The sequence below is a fragment of the Parasteatoda tepidariorum genome, chromosome 4 (genome assembly GCF_982258835.1).
Source record: "Parasteatoda tepidariorum strain Cologne lab strain chromosome 4, Ptep-v5.0, whole genome shotgun sequence".
Classification (NCBI taxonomy): domain Eukaryota; kingdom Metazoa; phylum Arthropoda; class Arachnida; order Araneae; family Theridiidae; genus Parasteatoda; species Parasteatoda tepidariorum.
This window is the reverse complement of record NC_141758.1, coordinates 102685280-102713040: the sequence shown is the minus strand read 5'-3', so window position 1 is coordinate 102713040 and position 27761 is coordinate 102685280. Positions and strand designations below refer to the sequence as shown.

At 27.5% G+C, this 27761-nt stretch overlaps 3 protein-coding genes across 3 annotated transcripts in view; all 3 read right to left on the bottom strand.

The window, feature by feature from the left end:
- LOC122271330 (zinc finger protein 296-like) overlaps window positions 1–6734 on the bottom strand; it is a 28024-nt gene extending 21290 nt beyond the window's left edge. The window contains exons 1-3 of the mRNA XM_087162330.1: window positions 6725–6734; window positions 5816–5968; window positions 3717–3950 (exon numbers count right to left, since the gene is read on the bottom strand). Of these exons, the coding sequence (XP_087018456.1) occupies window positions 3717–3950; window positions 5816–5968; window positions 6725–6734 (397 nt within the window). The remainder of the gene's footprint in view (window positions 1–3716; window positions 3951–5815; window positions 5969–6724) is intronic.
- A 2214-nt stretch (window positions 6735–8948) lies between these two features.
- Window positions 8949–13484, bottom strand: LOC107452483 (uncharacterized). Its single transcript, XM_087161846.1, has 3 exons — window positions 13346–13484; window positions 10380–10812; window positions 8949–9455 (listed from the first exon to the last, which is right to left on the bottom strand). The coding sequence occupies exons 2-3, from the start codon at window positions 10384–10386 to the stop codon at window positions 9160–9162; spliced, it is 303 nt and encodes a 100-aa protein (XP_087017972.1). The 5' UTR covers window positions 10387–10812; window positions 13346–13484; the 3' UTR covers window positions 8949–9159.
- On the bottom strand, window positions 11977–25848 carry LOC139425858 (uncharacterized). The gene is made up of 2 exons (XM_087161844.1): window positions 21202–25848; window positions 11977–13686 (listed from the first exon to the last, which is right to left on the bottom strand). Exons 1-2 carry the CDS (start codon window positions 21520–21522, stop codon window positions 13684–13686), a joined length of 324 nt encoding a protein of 107 aa, XP_087017970.1. The 5' UTR covers window positions 21523–25848; the 3' UTR covers window positions 11977–13683.
- Between the last annotated feature and the right edge of the window lie 1913 nt (window positions 25849–27761).

Genomic DNA, 27761 nt, shown 5'->3' with positions numbered 1-27761 from the left:
TTAGTATTTTATTTAACCAGATAATATGGAAAAGTAGATGGTCACGAACCAGATACACAGGAACCTACTGTATTAAAAAAGAAACTGTCTGGTTATACAGATTAGGTGCCTATTTTATAAATGGGCAACCACAGCAGGACAGTGATTCTCAGAATGAAAGTTACATTTATATCATGTATTATTTAGAGGTAGTGAGTAAAAACAAAAAACATTCCTAGAACACCTCATTGTAAACCACGGGGGTCAGAGAGGTTAAAGCTCCAAAATTTTATGACCAACACCAAGTTTATGAAAATTTGCCCAGTATTGCGCACAGGCCACCTTTACTTTCCATACAAGGTGGCACCCATTGATCTCAAGCAGACAGGGCTTCAAGGCGATACTGGAGATTGAACCTCTAGCTTTAAATATTGACAGTTCTGTGCTGTAACCATTGTAATTAACTTAATCAGATGTAGTAAGAATCAATCATAATTTTATTTTAATATTCAGTCGTTTTCAGAGTAAAAAATTTTTCAAAAAAAAACTAAACAGTTTAGTTGAAAAGACAAGAAAAAATTATTTGGGGATTAATACATAACAATTTTCTAATCAATTTAATTCCATTAACTCACAAAACATACAAAGGAAATGAATAATGTTACAAAAACAAGCTTAAAAATATTAAGACAATATTTAAATTATGACATACATATCTGAAAAATATTTAGTGAGCTAGCATTGACTATTATTACAGTTCTGGATTATGTATAGAAGCTGTATGAGATAATAAACGCTGCTTTGTGGTAAAGCTTTTCATACAAATGCTGCACATAAATGGCTTCACTCCACGATGACTCCTCATGTGCGTTTTAAGATTTCCAATTTGAGAAAAGTTTTTCCCGCATTCTTCACATTTGTAAGGCTGTTCACCAGTATGTGTTCGAGAATGCACGATGAGGGCACCTTTGGAAGGAAATACCTTGCCACAGATATTACACGAGTGAAAAGAATTCACATTAAGAAAGGTGCGGAAAATAGAATTCGTAACATCTCCAATTTCTAGAAAAAAGCAAGCATCAAAATAAGAATATTAAACATATTTAACTAATTGAATGCACAATTATTTTGCAATCATTATATACAGGATTTACAATATTTAAAAATAGAATTTTAAATCTTTATATACAGGGATCAAAAAAGTTCAAATATGTAACAGAAATAGCTAAAAATTCCTCTGTGAAATATGTTCAAGAGACACACTAAATCATACACAAAATCTTAAAAGGAACCCCACTTTTTTATAGTCTATTTGGATTCTCCAGAAAAAAATATCTCAATTTGTTTTGCAGGTCTTAACATCTTGCTTAAAAACTGTGCGGTGATTAGAAAATGAAAAATAGGATAAAAAATATAGTTTAAAATAAAATAAATAACAGTTAAAATAGTTTTTGATATATTAAGAAATGCATGCCAAATCAAAAGAAATAAAAATTGATATTTAGAAAAACCTAATAAATGACCCAGTCCCCATTGGAATCTAGAAGGAAAAAAAAAAGTCTCATTAAACGATAGAAAAATGAACATTATAATAAGAATTTTAAAATATCAAAATGATTCATTGCATATTTCTGGCAACTACAATTTTAAAAAAGACATTTTTAGAATCTGTTTATTTAATGCATATCTTCATTTGTTAGAATCTGTTAATTTACCAATTAACAGATTAGTAAGATTCCAAAGGGAATCTGTACATTTTAAAAGTAAAATTCTAGTGAAACAATATTGACAAGAACAAAGAACTGAAACAATATTTGTACTAAAACAAAAAATTAAAATCATAAACTTAATAAAAATAGAATATACAAGTAAGAATATACCATAAAAAACGTACAAGTTTAGCAATCACCATAATAAAGATCTAATAATATTATAACAGTATTTTTAAAAATAAACAGAACCTATTTTAGCCAGAAAACAAAATTCCTATTCAAAAGAATTGCTTCAATAATTGCAAACTAACAGAGGTAAGAAAATCATTTTAACTCGCGTTTTAAAATCAAAATATATATCGTTATTTTAAAAATACTTACATTAAAATAGACATGTTAAATAAAATATTATAGCCAGTGACATCTCAGAATGACACGCTTTTGTGCCAATTTCGTCACAGATGCCACTGAATTAAGTAGAATTAAATGACGTAGAATTATGTTTATGATGTAGAATTTCATAACACTTATTAAACATAAAAAGCAATATAATGAAAATGCATTACAACATGCAAAACGTAATTTCTTAGTTTTATAAAAAAAGTTAAAAGAACAGCCGCACATTCCAAAATAAACAAAGTCATCGATGCAATATGCGATCCTATAATGCTTGGTTCTCGACATCCTCGTCACCCTCATCTCCAAGGTAATGACCAATTGTAGAGGACGTGACAAGAACTTGTTCCTGCACCTCAAATGCACAGTTCTAATAGTCCCGTCTCCCTCAGGTATTAGTATGAGAACAAGAGCTTTCCTCCACATTCAGCAAAGACAAAACTCTAGCTCAAAAAGTAATACATTTGCCTCTTTCATCTTAAGAAGTTTTCTTATGTGTCTAACTTCAAGATAACTTTTTAAATCTACCAAACATTCTTTTGACCATCTACCCCAAAATGAATCTGATCTTGTTCATATTTCCAAACTTAAATTAGTGATATTTGCTTTATTGTTGGTCAAAAACAAATTGGATTAACACATGCTTCAACTCACAGAAAATTGTAAATCAAATCAAAACGTAATTTTTGAATCTTATAAAAAAGTAAAAAAGAAGTCCCATATTCCAAAATAAATGTAATTTATACTAATCAGTGAATGCCTTTGTGACCCCACGATTCTTGGTTCTCGACACACTGCCGAACACTGGGTGCAGTGGCTCAGAATTTAGGAACCTCTGCCACAGAAACTTTCTTAAGTTTGAGAAACCAAAATTAGAGTCCCTTAATATTCCAGAATTTCTTCCTTTTTACTGATCTGTCAGAACCCTGCTAAATGCTTTCTCACATAAAAAGAAAACCAATGAATGATTAATTAGATAAACCAATAAATAATTAACTCCTTCACATCCAAGTTTTATTTTTTCCTTTGTGACCATGACAGCAATTGATACACATAGCCTTATATACAATATACAAGCATATTTTAAAATTAAAATCGTAATAAAAGTTATTAACCTTAATGAAGCATAATAGTGGATAAAAAAACATAATTTTACTTAAGATCTTTATGGCAATATATTTACATCAAAATGCATCTAATATTTGTTTTACATATCCATTAGATAAAAACTATGTAATGTCTTTAACATGCGGTAAGTTAGAGAGATAACTTAGCGCATGCTAAAGACATAACATAGTTCTTATCTAATTAATCTTTAAAACAAATATTAGATGCATTTTGGATAATACATTTGATGTAACTATCACATTTTAAGCTTCAGTTAGTTAATATTTGATATTATCAAACTTTTGCAATTCAACGGACAACATAATGTGGTTGCAACATAAAGCAAACGAGACTAGAATATATCACTTCAGAATAAGAAATTATATAAGAAAGGTGGAAAGTTTTAACAACCCTTTTCAATAGATTCCATAGTAAAGGAAATTTTTTTACAAAACAATCATGATAAATTATGCTTATAAGCATGACATAACATATTTCTTTTTGTAGTAAAACGTTTCATACAAACATTACAAGCAAATGGCCTCACACCAGTGTGTATTTTCATGTGTGAATTAAGATTTCCTTTCTGAGAGAAATGTTTGCCACATTGTGTACACCTATATGGGCGTTTCCCTGTATGGGTAAGAATATGACGCTTAAGATTGGCCATGGAGGTATACAGTTTTCCACAGGTATCACATTTGAAATAGTGGTCACCAAAATTAGAGTGCAAAACTTCCCTTCTATTAAAATTCGCTAAAAAAAGAAAGAGAAAATATCAATAGAAAAATAAAAACTATTTTGCTAATTTTTAAACAAGTATTAAGGCAATGCCAAACCTTAACGTCATTTTTAAGAAATCTTACTAATTGATGTTTTTCATTAGTGATTATACAGATTTTGGTAGCATTTTTACTGGTTTAAATATTAATCTCTCAATACTTAATGCGTTTACATGTTTTACTTCATTTTCGACAATGTTTTTAGAAATATATGTATGTAAAAAGAGTAGTCATTAGAGAACATATTGCAATATGTAATAACAACAAAGTTTTTGACTAATTAAAAAGTTTCCATGCATTAATTATGTAATAAGATTCATTTAAAAAAAAGCAATTCTTTTCCTGCAGTATATACATAATTACGAAACTAATATTTAATAAACAACTTTCAAATAGAATTAAAACATTTCTGTTGAATTTAGATGTTAGAATTTTGAATAAATAAATATAACTTTAAAAAAAATAAAATTTAAATGTACAGAAAAACATGTAAAATTACAATTCATATAGACATTTAAAATATAATGTAATGTTGTAATAGTATTTTCCAAAAAAAAAATTTTTTTTTTTAGAGTTCATTAAGTTTATTATAGTGCTTTATTTTTTGGTCACCAAATTCTGAGGCCATTTTTATAATATATGAAATGCAATATGTTTTTTTATGCATTGTCATAAATAATGATACTTATAAAATAACATTAACACTAAAATGGCTATAATGTAAAAGCAAATATCTTTGTATAATATGCAAAAAATCATTAATTTGCAAAAAAAATTGTATAAAAAAGGAATAAGAAAGAAAGATAAATTCAATACATTCTGATGTATGATAATCAAAATCAACAAAAGATGAAATTAGAATAAAAGTTTTCTGATAAAAATATTAAAGATAATTATTACAGTACAGAACCCGTAATCCGGAAATCAGAAAACCAAAAACCCAGAACGAAATTCGATACATTTTCCCGCCATTTTTTAAAAAAAAAAATTTTTTTTCCTCATAAGATTTTAGGAGTTTTCTTCTTTTTTTTTGAAAGATGTTTACCTTACCATCATTTTGGAAATAATCATTAGTGTCATCGTTTTTTCTTCTTTTTAAGATTATTTCTAACTATTTTTGTTTTTTTTAGTTGGGTTTAACAATTAAAAAAACGGCTTTTTGCATCAATTCAGAAAACCGGAAAAATCAGTTATCCGGAATAGCGATGGTCCCAATCGTTCCGGATAATCGGTTCCCTACTGTATAAGCAAAAATATATATAAAAAAGAGAAAATAACTTTCCAGACAAAAATAAATCAATAAATAAAAGTGAAAATATTGCACACAAAAAATTTAAATCACAATTTGAATCAGCAAAGTTCTAGATGAAAACCAATTATATTATTTTATTGAAAAATTCTAAATAGAATACATATTGAGTCCAAATGATTTACAGGAAAAGAAAGGAGGTAAAAAAAATTATTCCACATACAATACAAGAAAAAAAAGATTAGAACTGTTTGAAAAAGTCAAGATTGTTTGTTGACCAGCATCATTAAAAATCAAATAAGAATAAAATATTCTAATAAATAATATTAATATTGCACAGTGAAAAAGACATTCAGAACACCTGGATTCAACTGCAATTTATGTTCAATTTTTTTTAATGAAGGCATAGCATAGAAATTACAACTAGAAATAAAATGCCTAATATTAAAGACTATGTATAGTAGCTGCATGATTCAGCATGCCCTGTTTCGAAGAGAATCTTTTCATACAAACATTGCACGCAAATGCTTTAACTCCAGCGTGACTTTTCACGTGTATATTAAGGTTTCCTTTTTGAGTAAAACTTTTACCACATTCTTCACAAATGTAAGGGCGTTCTCCAGTGTGGGTACGAAAATGTATATCAAGAAGAGAACTAGCAGTGAATGTTTTGTCGCAGATACTACACTTGTGGGCAGTTGAGACGAGACTAGAATTGGAAGCCCCATATAAAACCAATTTTCCTAAAAGTAGAAAATCCAATTATAAAAACGTGAAAAAATAATATTTTTATATTTAGTACATAGAAAAGAGTACTACATTCCAAAGACAACACCATATTGGTGACAAAAATTAGTCATATTGTTTAGTATGTGGTCTAAAACCATAACCTAGATACAAATGGTTAATCTGGTTAAACCAGTCTAGGAATGCCTTTTTTGGTGGAATATTTTTTATGAATAAATTTTTTTGTAACATTTTAGGGAGTAGAATTTTCTGTGAAAAAAATATATATATATAATCAGCAAAAAGTTGGTTTTAAATTGCAAAAGAACATATCAGGAAGTTTTAATACTTTTAGATTAAAATTATTTTACAGCAATATTGTATCTTTTATGATGTGAAAATTATGAACAGCTCATTAAATAATTTAAAGATGCCAATTTTGTACATTTTAATATTGCTTCTGTATAAGATTTTTTCCCTTTTTTTTTTTGAAAAGGTTCTACTACAATGCATTGTTATTTGAAGCACATTTTATAGATAGCAAATTATATAAGAAGTAATCAAATAAATCTTTTTCCTTTTTCTTTTTTTTACAAGACCAATTTTATTTTTTTGAGTTTACCAAGAGATTTAGAATATTTATTTATAATGCATTAGATTAAGTACTTCATCAACTGATGACTCTTTTACTATTTATTGACTCTTGTTACATTGTACATTTTACGATATAAATATGGCTATCATTCGTTATGGAGTCGGGACATTTGACAAACTTCTAGCCATTGTATTCTTTTAACAAGCGTTAGAGATTCATAGTAGTATAACTAGATATTGTACTTACTAAGGATATTAAAATTAAAAAAGGCAACTAGGGGTCTACCTTACTTATTAAAATTCATTAGGTTTATGTATAATTCTGAATTTTTTACTCTTTAATAACTCCTAAGATATAATTATAAGAAATTGTTGTGTACATTTCAGTTACATGATATTAAATTGACTAAGCAACATCAAGTTATAAAATTTATTTTTTAAGAATTCGCTAATCATTGGAAATTTGTATCAAATTCTTCTTCATATCCTAGCTTCATAAGGTATTTTAATTAATTTACTCATCATTATAGGATTTTTTAATGATATTTTTTCCTATGGAAAATTTTCTTAGTAAGTTGTAGGCTAAAGAAAAATAAAACTATGTTTTAATGTAATTTTAAAATAATGAAGTATAAATGTAATGTAGTAAGTAAAATAATATAATTCATAGTAAACAATCAAAATTTTTTGTAAATATTTAAAATTTTAATTGATGATAAATTGGTGTCACATACAATGTCGATTTATTCTTAAATAGGTAAAATTATCGTACAATTTATTAATTTGTCTGACAGCTAAATTTTCAACACATTTGGAATTTGTTAAAAATCGATCATTAAATATTATGGTCATGAACATATAATGAAAAAAAAAATCACAGGTAATCGTATATATACATATAAATTGTCTAACGGACTATGATTTTCTTTTTAAAAAAACTGCGACATAGTACTAATAACTTTTAATTTATAATGACGTCTCAGAAATGTCATAGCTTTGTTATGTCATTCTCGTCATTGACGTCTGAGTTAAACAAAAGAAGAAACACCAATATAAACATTAATTCACATTTAGTATTCAACATAACACATCAAAATTTATATATTAAAAGAATGAAATATTAAAAGCAAATTTGGATTTGCTGTTTTTGTTCCTAAATACTTAGTTTCATCTTTGTCAATTAAATTAATAGATTTCATTAAGAAAGAAAAAACTCTTTATTTTGAGAAAAACACTCAAATTAGAATAAATAAATTTTCTATTTTATTTCTGTAACTAGAAAATGTGTGCATTTTTAAAATGTCACATAACATGTTTTGGATGCAATTTAAGGTTTAAAGAGACATTTTAGTAAAATTGAAAACAAAATATATTTTTTTAGAGCACATTAGATACATTTTAAAAAATGTCACGTAAAACGTTGAGTAAAATTTTTGTGAAAATGAAAATAATTTCTCTTCTTGAACACGTCTACATCTTTTCCCCCTTTAACAAAACAAATATAAAAATTTAGAAAAACATTTAAATTTTTTAATCAACTAATTGCTTACAAATTTTATTCAACCAAAAAATTTGTGCACTCTCAAGTCTCTCGACATGTATCTCCACTAAGACATTCAAATACAGAGTAAAATTTAATAGAAATAGACATTCAAACCAATACTCAAAATAAATATTCCATAAAACATTTAAATTATTTCAATTTCAGTTTTGAGAAAGAAAAAAAATGATTTCTTTTGAAAAATTAGGTTGACACATGTTATGATGAATTAAATGCTGATTTTTAGATTTGTCTTTAACCCTCTAACTATGAATTAACATAACAGAAAATTTTATGCTAAGTATTGTTCTTCTACTAAATAGCATAGAGATAAAAACAGTTTAACAATAGTAAAACACATTATGGATAGTTAAAGCATAACACTAATAAATTCAAATAATCAGTTTTTTTAAAAAATATTTTTAAATTATTTTAATGATGCATTAGGCAGTTTGAATTTTCAGGAATAAACCAAAGAACAGTTTAAATTTATAACTTGAATTTATTAGGCAAGACTGGACACCATCTTGCAATGCCACAATGAGCTTTAGACAAAGGAGTGGGTATTAGCATGAATTTCAGTATCAAAATTAAGAGAGAAAAATTTTTTAAAAAAGGAAACAATAGTTAGTTTAGTATTAGTAAAAAAATTTTTTTACTTAAAAGCAAAAAATTGAGGTAGGTATTTAAAAGGAGAAAATATTAATGATCCAAGAATTTAAAAAAATCTGATACTATCTCTTTCCTCTTCAAAATCGTATGATGCTGGAAAAATAGATTTCAAAATTAAATCTACAATTTTGTGAAATAACTAAAGCTAAGAACTGTACAACAAACTTTAGAACAAAGCATACTATGATATCCATTCAAACTTAATTTTTATTTCAGAATAATTCACTTATGATTTGATCTACAGATGTTTAACAGGTTGGTTGAGTGTCTTCCTCACTTTGTTTTAAGTAAATGATTTTGCAGAAAAGTAACTAGTAAATTACTTGATCTACAGATGTTTATTATTGTATATACTAAGCACTGAAGAGTTTTGGATGAAAGTTACAAGTGGATGGCTATAACCTATACGTGTTTAGTTCTTGCATGATACAACAGGCGATTCTTTGAAGTGAAGCGTTTTCCGCAAAAATCACAAACAAATGGTTTTTCTCCTGTATGAATTTTAAGATGTGTATTAAGGTTTCCTTTCTGAGCAAAGCTTTTACCACAATCTTTACAGCTATATGGTCGTTCTCCCGTATGAATGCGCATATGCTTCTTGAGGGTTGATTTGGCTGAAAAAAGTTTGGCACATACTTCACATTTGAGAACTGATAGGCCACAGAGAGAGTTTGAAGCATCAACAGAATGAAAAAACACTGAAAAAGAAGAAAAAATCTTAAAAATCTCTCTTTTATTATGAGGTAGGAAATGAGAGGATTAAAATTATGTGGTAGGGAAAAAAATCAAAGTAAAAAATAGAGCACATATTGTTCAGGTTATGGTTTATTTTAAAGAATATAATTAACTGGATTACATTTCAATTACTACATACATCACACTATATGATTAGAAAGAAAGTATTTCTTGAAAATACCAAATAAATAATCTCAGACCAGTCCTGCATAAATATATGGGTTATAAATTTTCTACAATGATAGCACAGTAGTTATCTATACCATAAAGAGGTTAATAGGAAAATGGCATCCTGATTGTGTCCTAACTTTCTTATAGAAAAGTTAGAATATTGTTAGCGTTGTTAGTATATAAAGTATCTGCTGTTAAACAATGTAGAAAATTGGTTCCATAGGAATGCATCTAATGACCATAACATTTCTTTTTTAATGTTTACATTAAAGAAGCAAGGATTTGATGATTTCACAATGACAAATGAGAAGTTTTCCTTTGTGTAGGACTGGGGATCTATTCACAGTGGATACTTTAAGCCCACCCTCCATAAGTTTGATGAACAACAGTTAGCCTTGGAAGTAAAGTCAGGCAGAGGAAAATATTGACCACATTGTCACTATCATGCTATTGGTCTAAAAATTGTGGAGCCCTATCCTCCAAGACCCTCTCGGTGGACAACAGGTTGTTGAAAGAGTGCTTCCATTAGTTCAAAATTTTTACAGACATTGTCAAATATGAAAAGGAACACACTTTTCAAGACTGTTTTAACTGCAGTTTACCAAAGATTTTACACTATTTTTGAATTAAAAGGACACAAATTAAATTTGTAGCGTCAATTAAATGAAAGTTCAAAAAAAAAAATAATAATAGAGAAAAAGAAGTCTTATAAACACCTTTCATTTATCCATTTCAATGTAATTACTCCACAATCGAATGCATCATAATACAATGAAAAATAAATAGCTACAGCAAACATTATTTCATGATATTCTTTTAGTTAAAGCATTGCACAAGAATAACAACCTTCAAACTACACATGTTCAGATGTCAAGTGACTCATCAAGCTACGCTTCGAAGAGAAACGTTTTGTGCAAAAACTACAAGCAAATGGCTTCAATGTGTTGTGAGTTTTTGCGTGGGTGTTAAGGTTTCCTTTTTGGGAGAAACTTTTGCCGCAATCTTTGCACCTATACGGACGTTCTCCAGTGTGAGTGCGAATATGCACATCGAGGATGGATTTGGCTGCAAACAGTTTGCTGCAAATTCTACACTTGTGAACCAGGAGGCCACAACTGGAATTTGAAGCATCATCATATTGAAAATTCACTAAAAGAGAAAAAAAAAACATTTTAAAAAAAAAAAAAAACTAATTTCAGTTTTTAATTTCATAGCAACAAATGCAATAATAGACAGAGAAAAAAATTAAAATTATAATTCATGGAAAAAGTAGTTATTCTCATTAGGAAATTCTGTATTTTCCATTAAAATGAAGAATATTTCAAATAACTTTTAAGCTTAATAATAATTTTAATAACATTTGAGCTCAAGAACTTAATTAATTATCAAATGTTTGAAAATTAGCGTTTTTAGTTTTGAAGGAAATCATGAAATTAAACTGGAAGCAAGTAGAAGTTTAACTACTGGAAAGAATGGGGTGTTTTATAATTACCACCCTTATATATATATTTTTCTTAAATTAAAAACATTATTTCAGTCCGACACATCAATATCAATTACAGTGAAGGTGAGATAAAAAAAACATCATAATCACTTTGATTATTAGATGAAGTTGAAAAACATTTCTAAAATAATTACCTCTACTTTTCATCAGCGTCATAAGACAGTGTAAATAATTTTCAGGACTTTCATTAAAATTTTACAGTAATTTATCTTGATATTTATTTTTCCTCAATTAAATATTAACTAGCGACACTTAATAAATTGTTTTTAAAAAAAATTTCAAAAAACATATATACCTATATAATAAGAGTTATGATTGCAGAATACCCTGTAATACCTTACCTGAATACCAGTGTTTCCCAAACTTATGACTTTTGTGTACCCTTTCTAAATTTTTCGTAACGCTGTGCACCATTAATTAAAAAATGAATGCATTTTTTACTATAAAAAAATTGTACAAAAGTTAAAAATCACAACTGGCTGTTGACACCACTAATTATTAACTGTTAACTCTGCAAAAAATGGCCAATAGAAAAATAAGATTGTAAATTTTCATGGCTAGGTTTGTTTTTAAATAAAAATTACTGAGATTTTCGTTTGTTGCAAGATAGTTTGCATAAGAACGTGTACCCTCTCTAAACTGTTCCTGTATCCCAGGGGGTATGCGTACCACACTTTGGTAAACACTGCCTTAGACCAACAAAATAATAAAATTGTTCTCAATCGATAACATAAAATCCAAAATCCACTTACTTGACAGGAAACTTTCATTCCACGTAACTTAAATCATACAAAAAAAATGGCAACTAATTTTCTTTTAAATAAATAAACTTATTTTATTAACATATTCAAATAAATTTCATAAAATAGTTGATCATTTTTCAAACTGCAATTCTCAATCTATAGAAGTAATGATATTTAACAGTTTAATATATTAAATATTTTACACACAACAGTTAAATGTATTACATTTTCAAATAATAACTTTCTGGTAAACATTTTACACTAATTTTTAGGAGAAACTGCCAAAATAAACAAATTTTCTCACCTTTCATAGAATAATCACCATAAAAAATTAACACTTTAAAAAGGTATATATTCTTCTAATCTATTTAAATTGAGACAAAAAATGCTTACTCTCCTAGTCTAACTAGTTTTATTTTAATACAAATGTACAACTCACAAAGTAGATTTTGATCGATCAGAACAAATTTCTTTTTATTGTGTTACATGTAATCACCGGAATTCATACTAACCACAATAATGTTCAATAAATCTTAATATTAATAAGATTTAGATTTAAAAAAATTAAGTATGTCTTTTAAAATACAATAAGGCCTTCAAACTTTATAAAAAAAATTAAATTTGGCATTAAAGAAACGTGAAAAATAATGTAACTGAAGTTATTCAACCCATTATAATGCCGTGGTAAGTATATTTCCCATCGATTTCACTAACTTTTAAACTTTGAAGGGAAGCTACTTCCCCACCTGCAAATTGCGTAGCCCGTTTCTAATAATAACTTTTAAAAAATAAGAAAAAATAGTGATGAAAGGCTTTGTTCACATAATTGCGGGTAATATAAGGTTAGTATATAGTTTGTCTATGGTAAGAACTCCCCCTGTCACAGACTGAGGCCGTCTGCTGTTATGGAAACAAAAATAGCACATTTCAGGGAGGGTAGCTTCTCTTCACTCTAGGGCTAACACAGTAGACCAAAGAAAAAGATTCCCTTTCTCTTGCCGACCCGAGCCAACACCTGTCCTAAACAATGATCCCACATCCCTACTTGAAATAGTTATACCTCGTTACCATAGTTACCTCTATAGGCAAATGGGTAGGAGAGGTCTTACCTTTTTATGGCTACCGGGGCCGGTACCCCCTGAAGACGTCAGCTTCGGTGGTCATATTTTCATTTTTATTTCCTTCATTTTCTTTTTCTTTATAGCACATTTATTTGTATGACCATTTCTCTTCGAAGTTATAAAGACAGAAGATCGAGTTCAAGACCAAATTTTTTACAATAGGTTACATTTATGAAGAAAAAAAATGGCTTAAAAGTCAAGTTAATTTTAGGTAAAAAACCAAATAAATTAATTTTTATAAATAAACCTAAAAAATATTTTATATAGAATTACTTAAAAAAATAGCCCAATAAAGAGTTAAATTGCTTAGTTACATTATTTTTCACGCTTTCAATCCATCATTAGAACCCATGTTTGGAAGCTACGTGTTCCAACATGCGGCGTTTACTGGTGAAGCTCTTCTCACAGAAGTTGCATGCAAATGGCTTCAATCCGGTATGAGTTTTTTCATGTGCTTTAAGGTTCCCTTTCTGTGCAAATGTTCTGCCACACTGTTCACACATGTATGGACGTTCTCCAGTATGAGTGAGAGAATGCATGTTAAGGCCTGATTTGGAAGGAAACCTTTTGCCACAAATGTTACACACATTTACAGAGTTGAGGTCATAGTGAGAACTGAAACTAGAATTTGTAACATCACCGGAATAAATGATCACTAAAAAAAGGAAAAAATATAAGTATTAGAATCAATAAAACTATTTTTATTCAAATATTTTAAACAATACTAGAATAAATTATTATTAAAATGGAGAAAACATACTTTCCTTCTTTACATACATTATAATATACTTTTTCAGTATGGTCACAGACACTCAGAAAAAAAATAATTCTGACTTTTCCAAATTGATATCATCAAATTTTCCTGACTTTTGTAACCGATGGTATAAATTTTATTATTAATTTTTCAGTCATGCCTGATTCTTATACAAAAAATGTATTACAAGACATTTAAACTAGCTTATTAGACATGAAAATACACATTTTTTAAAATATATAATTAATGAAAGAGCAATTTTTAGGAAAAAATATTTAGACTTTTGGGTACCCCAAAACTCATATCAATTGTGAAACTCGCAAACAAGATTTGTTTCAGCTTTTACAGAAAAAAGAAGAAAGAAAGAAAAAAATAAGTATACAATAACTGAATTCATCACATAAAAATTTGATAATGTAAATTGGAGTATATTTGTTCACAAAATGATTCAATTCCAAAAAAAGTTTGAAACTATAAATCCTATAAGTTTCAGAAAGCAGAGGAGTGAATCAGGCCATATGCTGTGTTATGTATATCATTAGTATATGGTCCCAAAGTTTAAACTATTAAATTTATGCCATTTTTAAAAACATTATTAAATAAAATAAAATGATGTCAGATCAAAAAGTTAAATCTTTGGATTTTTCGAATTTAAAATCTGCAATTATCTTCAGAGGTCATGGGATGTTTTGAACAGATACGAAAATCAGGAATAATAGAACAAATTAAGACAAAATATTTTTACCAAGAAAATTAGAAACATGAAGCGAAACTACAAAATTTGTAAAGAAATAGGCCAGAATAACAAAACTGTAAAATAAATAGTTCAAAATGGCATCAGTTTCATAAATGTATTCAACTGAAAAGTTGGAGCGAATTGAAACATTCACTAGCTCCGGTTTTCGGAATGCACCAAAAATAAAATAATTAGCAATGAAATTCAATGTTAATATATTCTTCTTTGGAAAAGTCAACTCATTATTTAGTTTCTTAACCCTTGTTAGATTTCTTTTTGTTTTACTGTAAAGCTAAACATAAGTTGTGCTATTGGTTAAAATTCGTACTAAAACTTCCTTGCAACTACTTCCAATTAATTTTTAGATCTAAGCTTCAAAAATACACGATCGTATATTGTTATTCGGCTTGTACTATTTATAACTTGTACTATTTACCATTGTAACTTGTGCTATTTACATATATAGCATAAGTTGTATGTGCTATTTACATATATAGCACAAGTTGTATGCAATGTGCTATTTGCATACAATTTGTGCTATTTACCATTCGATTTGAAAACACAAAAACTGGAGATAACACTCAGAATATTACAATCTTTGCTCTTCCTTTATGCTTTAAACTGATTTAAGACTTAAAATATTTTAGAATTTATAAAATATAGCAAAAACATATGAATGGTAAAATTATTAGCAAATTTAAATAGTAAAACTTCGTAGAACATTGAGCTTGTTTATGCATCATCTTGCATTCATAACACATCGGAAGTTTTCAAGATTTTGTTCTAGCTTTAGATTCAAATTTTCTCAATTTAGAATAATGTTTTTTTTTTTTTTTTTTTTTTTTAACTTAGCCACCCATCTATACAGTACTAGATTAGATTTTGCAAACCAAAAAAATTTATTTTTCTTTTATATAAAATAATAACTTAAAGAAAAATACTTTAACCTTTTTCACATTGGTTATGGATAGATTTCTGACTAAAACTTACATTCTTTGTGGCAAAAATATTGTTAAAATTTTTTTTTAGTCTTCGAAAACAATATTGCTAGTTTAAAATCAATTAAACAAATAATTATCTGTTCAGAAAATTAATTTTAAAATAATGAAGATAAATTCAGAGAATTCAATTCAATAATTTTTACAAACACATTAAAACTAAGTTAATAATCTGTCACCTAGGGTCTGTTTATGCTAAGCTTTCCAGGGAAAAAAAATTAAGAAATATAATATGAAAAAGCATTTTTTAAATTGGTAATGATATTTTAGTCACATTTATGTTTTAAAATATGATGCTATAAATACACCCATAAATATAGTCCATAAGCGAAATACATAATTTGAACATTTTTATAATTTATTTATAAATAGATTTTCAAAAATTTTTTTAATGTTTCTCACAAAAAAAGTTAAAATGTTATATCAGCTTATTTAAAAAAAAAAGCCTAAATTATATTCTACTTCTATTTCCCCCCCCCCCCAATAATTAAAATCTATATAAGCGTCCAAATATCTTAAACATTTTTCTTTTTTTAAATCAAGTGGTTAAATCATGATTTAAATTTCGGATTTAATTTATTTGATTTCAATCATCAAAACTGCACTTAGAAATGTTCTTGAAATAGCCAGATGTATACAAAATATGATCTGTTTGCTCATTACAATAAATTTATTTTCAGAGAAAATAAAGCCTACACTCTTTTGCATGAAAGGTACTAAGCCCTCTTCAACGTATTTAGGTTAAACCAATTATATTTTAGACTACAAATACGGTACTAATACAGTTTGAGATAACAGAAAATTTGTAGTCCTTATCAAAATTTAACAATGAAAAATCAAGCAAATATTTCTTTACATATAATAAAATTTGTGTGGATAGTAAATGAAAAAAAATAATTACTTATTAAATAATGCAAAAATTTTATTTCTATAATAAAAGCAAAATTAGCAGCAAACGTTAAAAATTTAAAACATAGAGGTAAAATTTTCAAAAAATGCACATAACGTGAAGGAAAAATTTCAACATACTTTTGGCAACATAACTGGTAAATTTAAAAGAGAAAAAAAAGACTAATGCAAAAATTATTTTAAAACAGTATTTAAAAAAGTTGCAAGTAAATAAAACACAAGAGCTTTGTCAAATTCAGAGTCACATTAACACTTTAGATTGGATCATTTTTACTTGAAGAAAAATTATATGCACTCATAATAAATATTTAGCACCAAAAGTATTATTTACCATAATTGAATTCATTTAGCACCAAAAAAATAATTTCAATTATTAAACAAACAAAAAATTTCTGCATAAATAAAACTAGCATTGATCTATTATTTTGAGTATTAGATTGAATATTTTGTATCATAAAACTGATACTTTTTCCTATAATGATGATAGTTTTTGCGATGGAAATGAAATGTATCAGGTTGTAACGAAAGTTTCCAGTCACCACTAATATTGTCTGTGCAAAGAGTTCATGTTGCATCATGCTCATATTTTGTCAGATGATTTTTAGAATTTGAAAGAAAGAGCTTTGCTTTAGAACACTGTATTACAAAATCTGGAGAAAAAAAATTTCATCATCATTAAATTACAAGGTGTCTGAACTGTCACACTACCAAATTAAAACCACCATTTTTTTCAAGTTCTGTTGCAAAAATTTAATTACAGAATGTCACCGAAACATGCATACAGCTTTAGGAACTACCGTTGGATCATACGACACTGTGAAGGTTAGGTGACAAAGGTTCAAAAACAAAGACTATCCGATTCAAGAACTAGTCTGCTCTGGTCAGCTCTACTGATGTTGAAGAAGTGCATCCGAGAGAACTTGCAGATAAAAACCAGTATTCAACTACTAGAAAGCTAGCAAAGCAATTAGAGGTTTGTGCCATGTCTTTTAGTCACTCTATGAATCACATAAACTTTATTCACAAGTTCCATCGCTAAGTGCCTCATGAGTTGACTCAAGCAGAAAAGGATAGACATGTTCAGGCATGCTCAAATATCAACAAAATGACAATATTCTCGACCAGATCATCACATGTGATGCAAGTGTGGTTTGCATCCGGTGAACCTGTTGGTAGTGTCGCAAAGCGCAATTTGACTAACAAAAAGATCATACTTTCATTTGCCAGGGAAGAGTAGCCATGAAGAGTAGCAGGAAAAAGGTAAAACCATCAATAGTAAGACCGGATGCTAGTTCTGATGAAGCTGCTATCAAGGCAAAATGTTATGCTAAGTTCCGGCACGAGAAGCTATAATGTTCAATCAAGATAACACAAAACCCTCCTCGACATTACTTCTTTGAACTTCTACCTTTTTTTTCTTTCTTTCTGAACATTCTGCTATATATTGCTGGTGCTATCTTCAATTTAGCACAGGACATCCAAAATGTGGTTTACCTGTTTGTGGACTTGCGGTCAACAAGCTTCTGGGTCAAAGGCTTAGAAAAACTACCAAAACGGTGGCAAAAAAATTATACGTTTAGGTAGAGAATACTATCCACACTAAATCTACTGCTTTCATGTTTTTTTCTAGCTTTATTAAGAGTTTTTTTCTTTTTTGCCAGAGAACTTTTGTTACAATCTGATAATTAAAGATCCATATGCCGTAAAAAAAATCAGAATTTTTGGAAGAAAAAGAAATTAAGCAATACAAAGAAGCAGAATACAACATATGACCACAAAGAACAATTAAGCAACATAAAGAAATATGAAATCTACTTAATTATTTCTATATTAAATTAACTAAAGTTTTTAATTCCATCAAGATTAAAATTTCCCATATTACAAATATTTGTGAGTAATTAATTTCCATATTATAAAATCTGATCACTTAATTCTTTTTCACTTTAAAGATATTAAAACCATTGACAATACCAGTTGTTAATGATTAGTAGTTGTTATATTTGTATTAAAAAATAAAGGATATATAGTTCTTTTTTTAAGGATGAAAGTAATTATTTAGCTTTTAACTTGAATTATTAAATTTAAAAATATTTTCCACTAGCAGAAAATTTAATTCACAGAGAAGAAAGAAAATATACCATTAAAATTTTAACACAGCCAAAAATAAATGATGTGTGAAAGAAAAAGTATAGCTCGCAATAACTAAGCTAGCTTAGTTATTGCGAGCTATAACTAAGTTATTGTGAGCTATAACTTAATTATAGCTTGCAATAACTAAGAAATGTAATAATAAATTTAAAATAAAATGCTTGATATTAAAATTGTAGCTTCATAAACTAAATCCATGTACTATTTAAATTAAAGTACAAAGAATTTACGTTATGATATCATGAACCAAAGCTCTGTACTACTTAAACAAAATGCAGTTACATCTTTCCCTATACAGTTGGCAACACAGAGATCTAAAAAGTATAACACATATCTAGGCATAATCATATTAATATAAATGCAAAAAAAATATGAGAAACTATGTTTAAAAAAATAAAGAGCATATTTATATATAACTACATTGGCATAAACAGGCTTATACTTATTAATAAAGTAATGTTTACAAAAACTATTTTAAAAAAATAAATACATAAAAAGCTAAATAATTTTGCACATCATCAATTGAATCCTTTTTTTTTCTGAGATTATTTTTTATGTTTCACCTAGTCATAACCCATTAATAATTTTTTCATAATAACTTCATTAAAAAATACAGGAGATCTCTCTCTCTCTATATATATATACAGTGAAACCTCCGTTAAGCGGACATTCATGGGACCAAAAAATTTGTCCGTTTATGAGAGTTGTCCGTTTACGGGAAGGGTACCCTAATAACGAAATTTAACCCCGTAAATTGTTTTTAGAATATTCTCAAAGATGTGGAAATAATTAAATAATATCTACAAGGATACCGTAAATATCTACAAGAATATTTATTTAAACAATAAGAAATATATAAAAGATATATAAAAAAGATAAAAAAAGAAGATTCCTTATATAATCCTTTTTTTAAGATATAAAGAATCTTCTTTTTTTTATCTTAAAAAAAGAAGGTTCTTTTTTATATAATAAATATAAAAAAGAATATATGAAGAAGTTTGATATAAATACATAATTCTGGATGTAGCTACAGATAAATAAATATAATTTTCCTATTAGCATAGATACTCAAGTTAGACATATGATACCAAATAGGAGCGTACTGTCCTCAGTCCGTTTCAATTATTAGGTTCACATCCCCTTACACCTACTTATCATTTGATAGGGAACATGGTTAATACCCTCTTGGAAAGAAAAAAAAACCTCCCATGATTCACAGAAAAAAAAGTAATGCGTACCTGTAAGTCATGACGACCTATGGAGATGATTATTCACAATTGATCAGCTATCAAGTGCCTGAATAAATGTTTCATTTACATAAACACCTCAAAGATTATACTTCTGTTCTCTTTTTTTTTTTACCCCACTTGTGTTAAATACAGTCTTCAAATTGATAAAAAAATTAAAGAAATTTTCAATGGGGAAGAAGCATTGAGAGAAGTCATTTCAACTTGAGGGGTCTCATAACCTGTGTGGTCCAGATGAAAAGATCAAAAGATGCCGATGTCAGAATTATTTCAGGGGTGCAGTACCATTTTCTCTGCTTTCTTTACAAAGATAAGGCAAGGTGACAGGAGACAGATTGATTTTTCGGGGGTGAAATAGCTTAACAATATTTTTAGTTATGGATAAGGCAAAAAGTTTTATTTACATGCTTTAAAAATGGTGTAAAGTTGAATTTTTTTAGCTTGGAATTTATTTAGAAAAAGTAGTGTCCGGTTTGCAGAGATAAAAAACAACGTTTCAGGATCAAAATGACTGTCCGCGTCCGATTACGGGAGTGTCCGCTTTGCGGAGAATGTACGTAATGGTTTATTCATAGAAGATTCCCGGGGAATTAAAAATATGTCCGTATTGAGAGGCATCCGTTTTGCGGGAGTGTCCATAACAGGAGGTTTCACTGTATATATATACAGTTACTTTGGCATAAACTGGCTTACACTTATTAATAAAGCAAAGCTCACAAGCACTGCTGAAAAATAGAAATCAAAGCATTTTTGCATATCAATTGAATTTTTCTTTTTAAGATTATTTTTAAGCTTTACCAATTCATAACCTAATACTAATTTCTTCCCAGAAAAAAATAATCATTCAAAAATAAAAGATGTATGTATACAACTACACTGGGATAAACACATACATGCTTCATTATTAAAGCAAAGCCTACAAACATTTTTGAAAAAATAAAAAATCTAAGCAATTTTGCACATCATCAATTTAATTTTACTTTTTGAGATTATTTTTTATGCTTTACCAATTCATGATTTAAGAATAATTTCTTCAAAGTAACTTCATCAAAAAATAATAAAGATTTTTACATAATTACATTATCATAATCAAGCGTATACTTATTAGAAAAGGAAAACTTACAAACGCAGATAAAAAAAAAAAATTTTTTTTTGCACATACAATATATTTTTTCTTTGCTTTACCACTTTCTAGCCTAATAATAGTTTCTTCATAGTAACAACATTAAAAATAAAAAAGATCTACAGATACAACAAATTTAAACTTATTAATAAAGCAAAGCTTACAAACACTATGAAAACACAACAAAAAAAAGCTAAGCAGTTTTGCACATAATCAATTGAACTTTCAGTTTTGAGATTATTTTTTATGCTTTACCAATTCATGACCCAATAGTAATTTCTTCGTAGTATAACGTTTGGGACAATAGTTACAAGCGAATGGCTTTATTTTCTCATGAGTTATCATGTGAGCTTTCATGTTTCCTTTTTGGGAGAAGCATCGCCCGCATTCTTTGCAGGTGAATGGACGTTCACCAGTATGAATACGGGAATGTGTCACCAGACTGGAATTGTTGGGAAACTGTTTGCCGCAGAGTTCACACAAATGAGGACCATTGGTGGCACTTTGGAAGGAGTTAAAACTAGAATTTGAAGCGTCACTCAAATAAAGGCTTCCTAAAAATAAGGGGAAAACCATTGCAATGAAAATGTTACAATTACAGTAAAATATCTAAAATTTAAGTTATTGATAAATTCACGGCTTAAAATTTTTTTTATTTTAATTATTTAATTTACACTTTTTCATAAAAAGAAGTAAAAACAATGATTGTACTCAGAAAATGGCTTTTGATAATGAACAATACTCTTTCATACCCTTTCTGAAAAATTTCAAATTTTTTTTGCAATTTTTCAGCCAGTTTCCGTATAAGTACTGTAAGAGAAGTAGTATTCTGGCAATGTGAGAATAGCAGTTTTGGTACAATGGCGAATGAATCCAGGGTTTTAATATAAAATAACATAAAAGCAAGAACTAAAAATAATAAATGCGTGACAAAACAATAACTTGATAAAACAAGAAATTTATAATATGGCACCATTCAAGAATTTATTCAAATTTCCACTATAATGAATTAAAAAGCAACATGAAAAACAAAACAATTTTACAAAATGATAAAGTTAACATGTTCAGCACATATCACAAATTTTCATTTCTTTTCTTTTTACACTATTAGTTCAGCAACAACAAAAAAAAAATGTCAAAATAAGTTTGGACAAAAAAAAGTGTAAGCAACAACAACACCATACAAGCAGCTAAATTTTAATTCAAATTATAGACTATAATAACCATTATATGCAGCCAATTTGTTAATGATAGATTCCTTTATTCCCATAATGGTTTAAACGATTTTTTTCTCCAAAAACACAGTCTAAAATTATAGCACTCAACATGTAACAATTTTAGAAACTTAATGCAAAAATAACTCCATGTGATGATTTGCCAATCATGATTAATGAATTTGTTGAAGAAAAAGTTTATTTCCTGACTCTGTTTGAAATAAAAGGTATTCAAATATAATTTTACACATCTGATTTTATACAGCCGTTTGCAGACATGGTAATAAGAACTGAGCAAGTCAGTGAACAAAAGGAGGAAAACAACAATCTAGAGGGAATTTAAATTTCAGAAATAATGAAATCATTTTTTAAACAATATGGTCCTATTGGATCTGTTGAACTTATTTATGAAAATCAAGAGTAAAATAAAGAAGCATTCACAACATTTTTAGATTAGTAAAATAATAATAGTAATAATGGAAAAAAGAGAATAAAAGGGAATTATAACAAGAATTTTATAAGTATGAAATCATAAAAGAATTTACTATACTGATGACAGAAATAAGTATTTTATAATCGAAAATATTTAAATTAAATGGACATGGATGTATAAATAAGCTTACAAAAACTTGGGTAAATAAATTTAAAATAAAATATACAATGAAAAGAATTATAACTTAGTTAAAAGTGATAAGTTCAAAAATTACTGTATTTTTCTTTTAGCTACGAGTAAAAAATAAATAAGACTATTTAATTAAGTCGATAAATCTTGAAAAAAAGTTTGTTATATGGATAAGTCCTGAAACAGAAATTCATCTTTTAAAATACTTTTTTCACTGTTTAAGAGAAGTAATGAAGTAAAAATTAAAACTTGCTAACAAACACTCAATCATTTTTAAACATCCTGTAATATAAGGAAAACTGTTGTACACCATTTTCAATAACATCATGGCAAGTAAAAGGTGATTCAGACTTAACTACATCGACCAAAAATATCCATACATATTACTGGAGAAAAACTTGGATACACTACCACTGAAATAAAATTCGAGATATTTATTAGAAGTCCAAAAAGATAAACAGAGCGATTTTATCAATATGTATTTGTTTTAAACACTCTATATTTTGTTTGCAATAGAAACATCATCACTATAAAAAGATGATGCAGATTTATTATCAACTGCAATGGCATAAAATGTCAATATGAAGAAAAACCAGAATTGAATGAAAATGAAAAACTTTTTGGGATTCAATTCTTTGATACTTTAAAAGTTGCTCCTTAACACAAAGACCAAGTCAAAAAAAATGTAAAAATTGTGGCTTACTCACTTATTTTAATAGTTTTCATCTAAGAGAAAAAATCTCAAAAAGCTAAATCTATTTAAAAACCATCAGATTTTTAAACCATTTAAGCTATTTGACCATATTAAAGAACAACTTTTTTCAGCAAGATAGTTAAAAATCCAAGATTTGCTTCGAGTTTAACTCAAACTGTGGCATTTTTACATTCTTTTTTCAAAAGAGATTTTAAAAAATACACTTTAGGATTATTTATTGCACTTTTAAGCAACATGATTCAACACGCAGCATTTTGTAGTGAAGTGTTTAACACAATAGTTAAAAGCAAATGGTTTTCATCTCCTGTAGGTTTTCATGTGTGTTTCAAGGTTTCCCTTTTGAGTGAAACATCTGCCACAATGTTCACAACTGAAAGGGAGTCCCCCAGTACGTACCTTGCCTTAAAAAGATTAAATAACTTTAAATATTTAAGCTATTTGAGCTTTAAAGACCAAGCAATTTTTTTCAGCAAGATAGTTAAAACAATTTAAAAATTAAAGTTTTGCAAGGAATTTAAGGCACTCAAATGACTTGATAAATTTCCTTGGTGAAAAACTTTAAAAAAAAAAAAATACTAAGATTATTTATAGTGCCTTGAAGCAATGTGATTCAACATGCAACGCTTCGTAGAGAAGTGCTTCATACAATAGTTACAAGCAAATGGTTTTAAACCCTCATGGATTTTCATGTGTGTTTTAAGGTTCCCCTTTTGAGAGAAACATCTACCGCACTGGTCACAACTGAAAGGGCGTTCCCCAGTATGCGTGAGAGAATGCATCTTGAGTCTGGAATCACTAGAGAACTGTTTGCCACAAATTTCACAGACGTGAAGAGTACAAGCATTGTTAAAGGAGCCAAAGCTGGAATCGGAAGTATTGCTGAAACAATTAGTTCCTCCTAAAATAAAAGGGCAATAATGTTACAAGAACTTCAGATAATTTTCTTTTATTTACTTAAAATTTTGTTATATTTACATAAATATTTGCTTTTTTAATGCAAAAATATTCAATCTAAAGGATCAAATTCTATACAAGATTTTTTTAAATTAAATTTTGTAAGCTTTTATAGTTTAAGAAATGGAGACTATACATGGATCTTACTTAGAAAAAAAGGATATAGTTCAATTTGTTTTGCTTATGCGAGATTTTTTAAGTTATTGAATATTGATTTCCAAAACTTTCCTTGCCAATCACCGAAAATTGAAATTTTTAAATATACACTTTAAAAAAAACATATTCAGGAGTTCAAAATATAACAAAAAATTGGCAATAGAAATTGTTATATAACTTTCATTATGTAGCAGCAAGAAAAGGGTAATCCTCAAAACATGCACTTCAAATCTGCATTTATCAAGATTAAAAACTCTTGTTTAGACATACATATAATTTAAAAAAAATTTTTTTAACAAACCTTCTTTCCACTTCTTTATTCCCCTCTCCCTATTTTTCCCCAAAACAAGTATTAGAAGCAAAAAAGTATCAGAAGTTAGAAAACAATTTTTAACTATTTTTTTTGTTGGGGGGGGGGGGGATTAGGAAGGTAACTAGAAATTCAGAATGAAAACAAAATGTTTAATAAAAATTGTTATGCGAAACCTTTCCAAGTAGGATAGTAGGAAGAAAGACATACCTCGAATACAGTATTAGAGATATCTACATCTACTACATGCTAGTGCAGGAAAAAAAAATTCGTGTTAATTTGTTTTTCTAAAGTATCTTCCTCTCCTTTTACAACTTTAACAGCAAAAAGCAGAGCAAAGACCCCACCAGGCCAGGAAAAAGGAAGAATTTAATAATTTATATTTTGAGGGAAATAATAGAGAACACATTACAGGGAAGTCTAAATATAGATGCAGTTCTAAAGGTTTCAAGTGCTTTTTGCAAGGCTTCTTCCCCCATTTCTTTTTTCATACATAGAAAAAGCGACTATTTTTATTCTCTTTTTGACAAAATTTGATTTTTAGTGGCATTTTTGAAATTTTTGTTTACAATTAACATTATCAAACATACAAAATAGTATATGATTAGAAACCATTTTAATGCAAACAAGTACTATCAACATTATTGCGCAAGACGTCACAACACTAATGATGGTGCATTACAAAAAACTGCAATGTAGTGTAAACTTCATACAATATTGTTCTGTGTCGCAATATATAAAATATTTTGTCTGTTTAGTCTTATAATTATTCATTTTCATAGCATTTGAATTTGTAAAAAGAGAATTTTCTGTATGCTAATAAATTTTTTCTAACTTATAGCGGAGAAAAAAATAATTAATTTTGTTATACTAATTATTTCTAGAAAAATTTGCATTCCAATAATCATTTGATTCAATAGTTTATTTTGAACTTAGAGAAATGAGAACAAGTTTTTGTTTCCATGAAGTAAATAAAAATATAGTAGATAGTTCTAATTAATAAAACTTTGATGAAAAAACTAGATGCAATTTGAAATAGAAAATAGTATCTGGTTGAATTAAAAATATTTAATTTTCTATCAAAACAGATATATTTTTCAATAGTTAATCCAATTTTTATGATTTATAAATAATTTGAATGCGTAAATTGCAAAAAAAGTAATAAATAAATAAAATAAAAAAATAAATAATACATAATGATTATTAAAATAGTATTAACATTTATGTTTAGGCTGCTTTTTGTTTTATAAGTCAATAAAAAAAAATAAAGATAAGAAATGGAGAAATTCAATTAGAATTGATAATATAAAAAACATAAATAAAACTAATAGTCACGAGAGGCTAAAGTGCTTAGAACAATAGTGAATTATACAGTTTTTTTCATTTAAAAGTGAATAAAAATATAATATAATAAATATAACTATTGTTTATTTAATACTTTTCAAACTAAAGAAAGCAAACAAAAACAAAACTGTGAATTAGAAATCCCAAACAGCATTCAACACAGGTAGTTATTCAAAGAAACACAAAAGATTAACCTTTAAAATATTATTATTGCTGACTGATCTCGCATTTTAGCAACAAACATATTATTTTAAAGTTAAATTCTTAGCATTTTAATGAGTCACTTAAAAAATTTCTTTTATCCAGTCTATAAGAAATAAACAATTTAAGCGTACCAATAATTTAAAACAATTTAATGTAATACTGATGACAATATCCTTTGTAACAACAATATACAAATAGCATTTAACAAAGGTTGTAATTAAAAAAACACAAACAAGAAATGAACATTAAATGCTCGCCACACACTTTATTTAAGCAGGTGTATTAAAAATAAACACTACACTATAGTTAAAAACAGTTTAGCGAATTACACATTTTGACTCTATTCTTTAAAAAATCCTTGAAATGAAAAACATCAACAACAAACTAACATATTAAATGCATTCATCATATTTTTTAAAATTAAGTAAACTAATAATTTTATAAAATTAAAATTTAAACAATGTTTAAATTAGAATCGTTGAAAGCTGATGGGGTTAAAAAATTTCCATTTGCATTGATAATTAATATTCTCTGATATTATTTTTAAATACATGTATTTGAATTTTAAACAAATGAGGTAAGTCACAAATTCTAAAAAAAATTAAATTCAGCTTAAGTTTGAATTTTGTTTCATTATTTATTTAGATAATATTGATTAATCAATAAATGCACTAATTAAAGACATATTAATAACAGCTTGAATCATTTCTAAATACTATCATTTAAACAAAAGAAACTTTGAACTGGTACACATACACAGGTTAAATCCCATAGTTGAATACGTTTAACCCACTGGCAGTTTAGCAAATGGGCAAAATCGGGAGAATATTTGTCCTTTATTCACTACTTCCCTATCTAACTACAGGGAAAAAACAGTTTTGCTATGCAAAGAAGACTGCATGTTAAGATACGACTTTTATGCGCAGAACCGTCAGTAGGTTAATATAGCAAACAATTTATAAAAGTTTTTATCATAAAACACCAAAAAAAAATTTTAAAAATATTTTGGTTGATAATTTTAAACTATTTCTTTCATCAGAAATCGTCGACTAGAATAATTTTTCTGCAATAAAAAATAAATGAACATTTTTCTCAGGAAAATTTAAAGTTAATAAATTTAAAAAAGAAAAGAAAGCAGATACTGTATTTGCATTCAGATTCTTAAATAATTTTTGCAGATTAGTCAAGTGAGAAAATTAATAAATAATGCAATATATAATTTCAGTAATAAAAAATAAATGAATTACATAAATAATGCAATATGTAAATAAATTCATTTTTTCATATTTTAAAAAT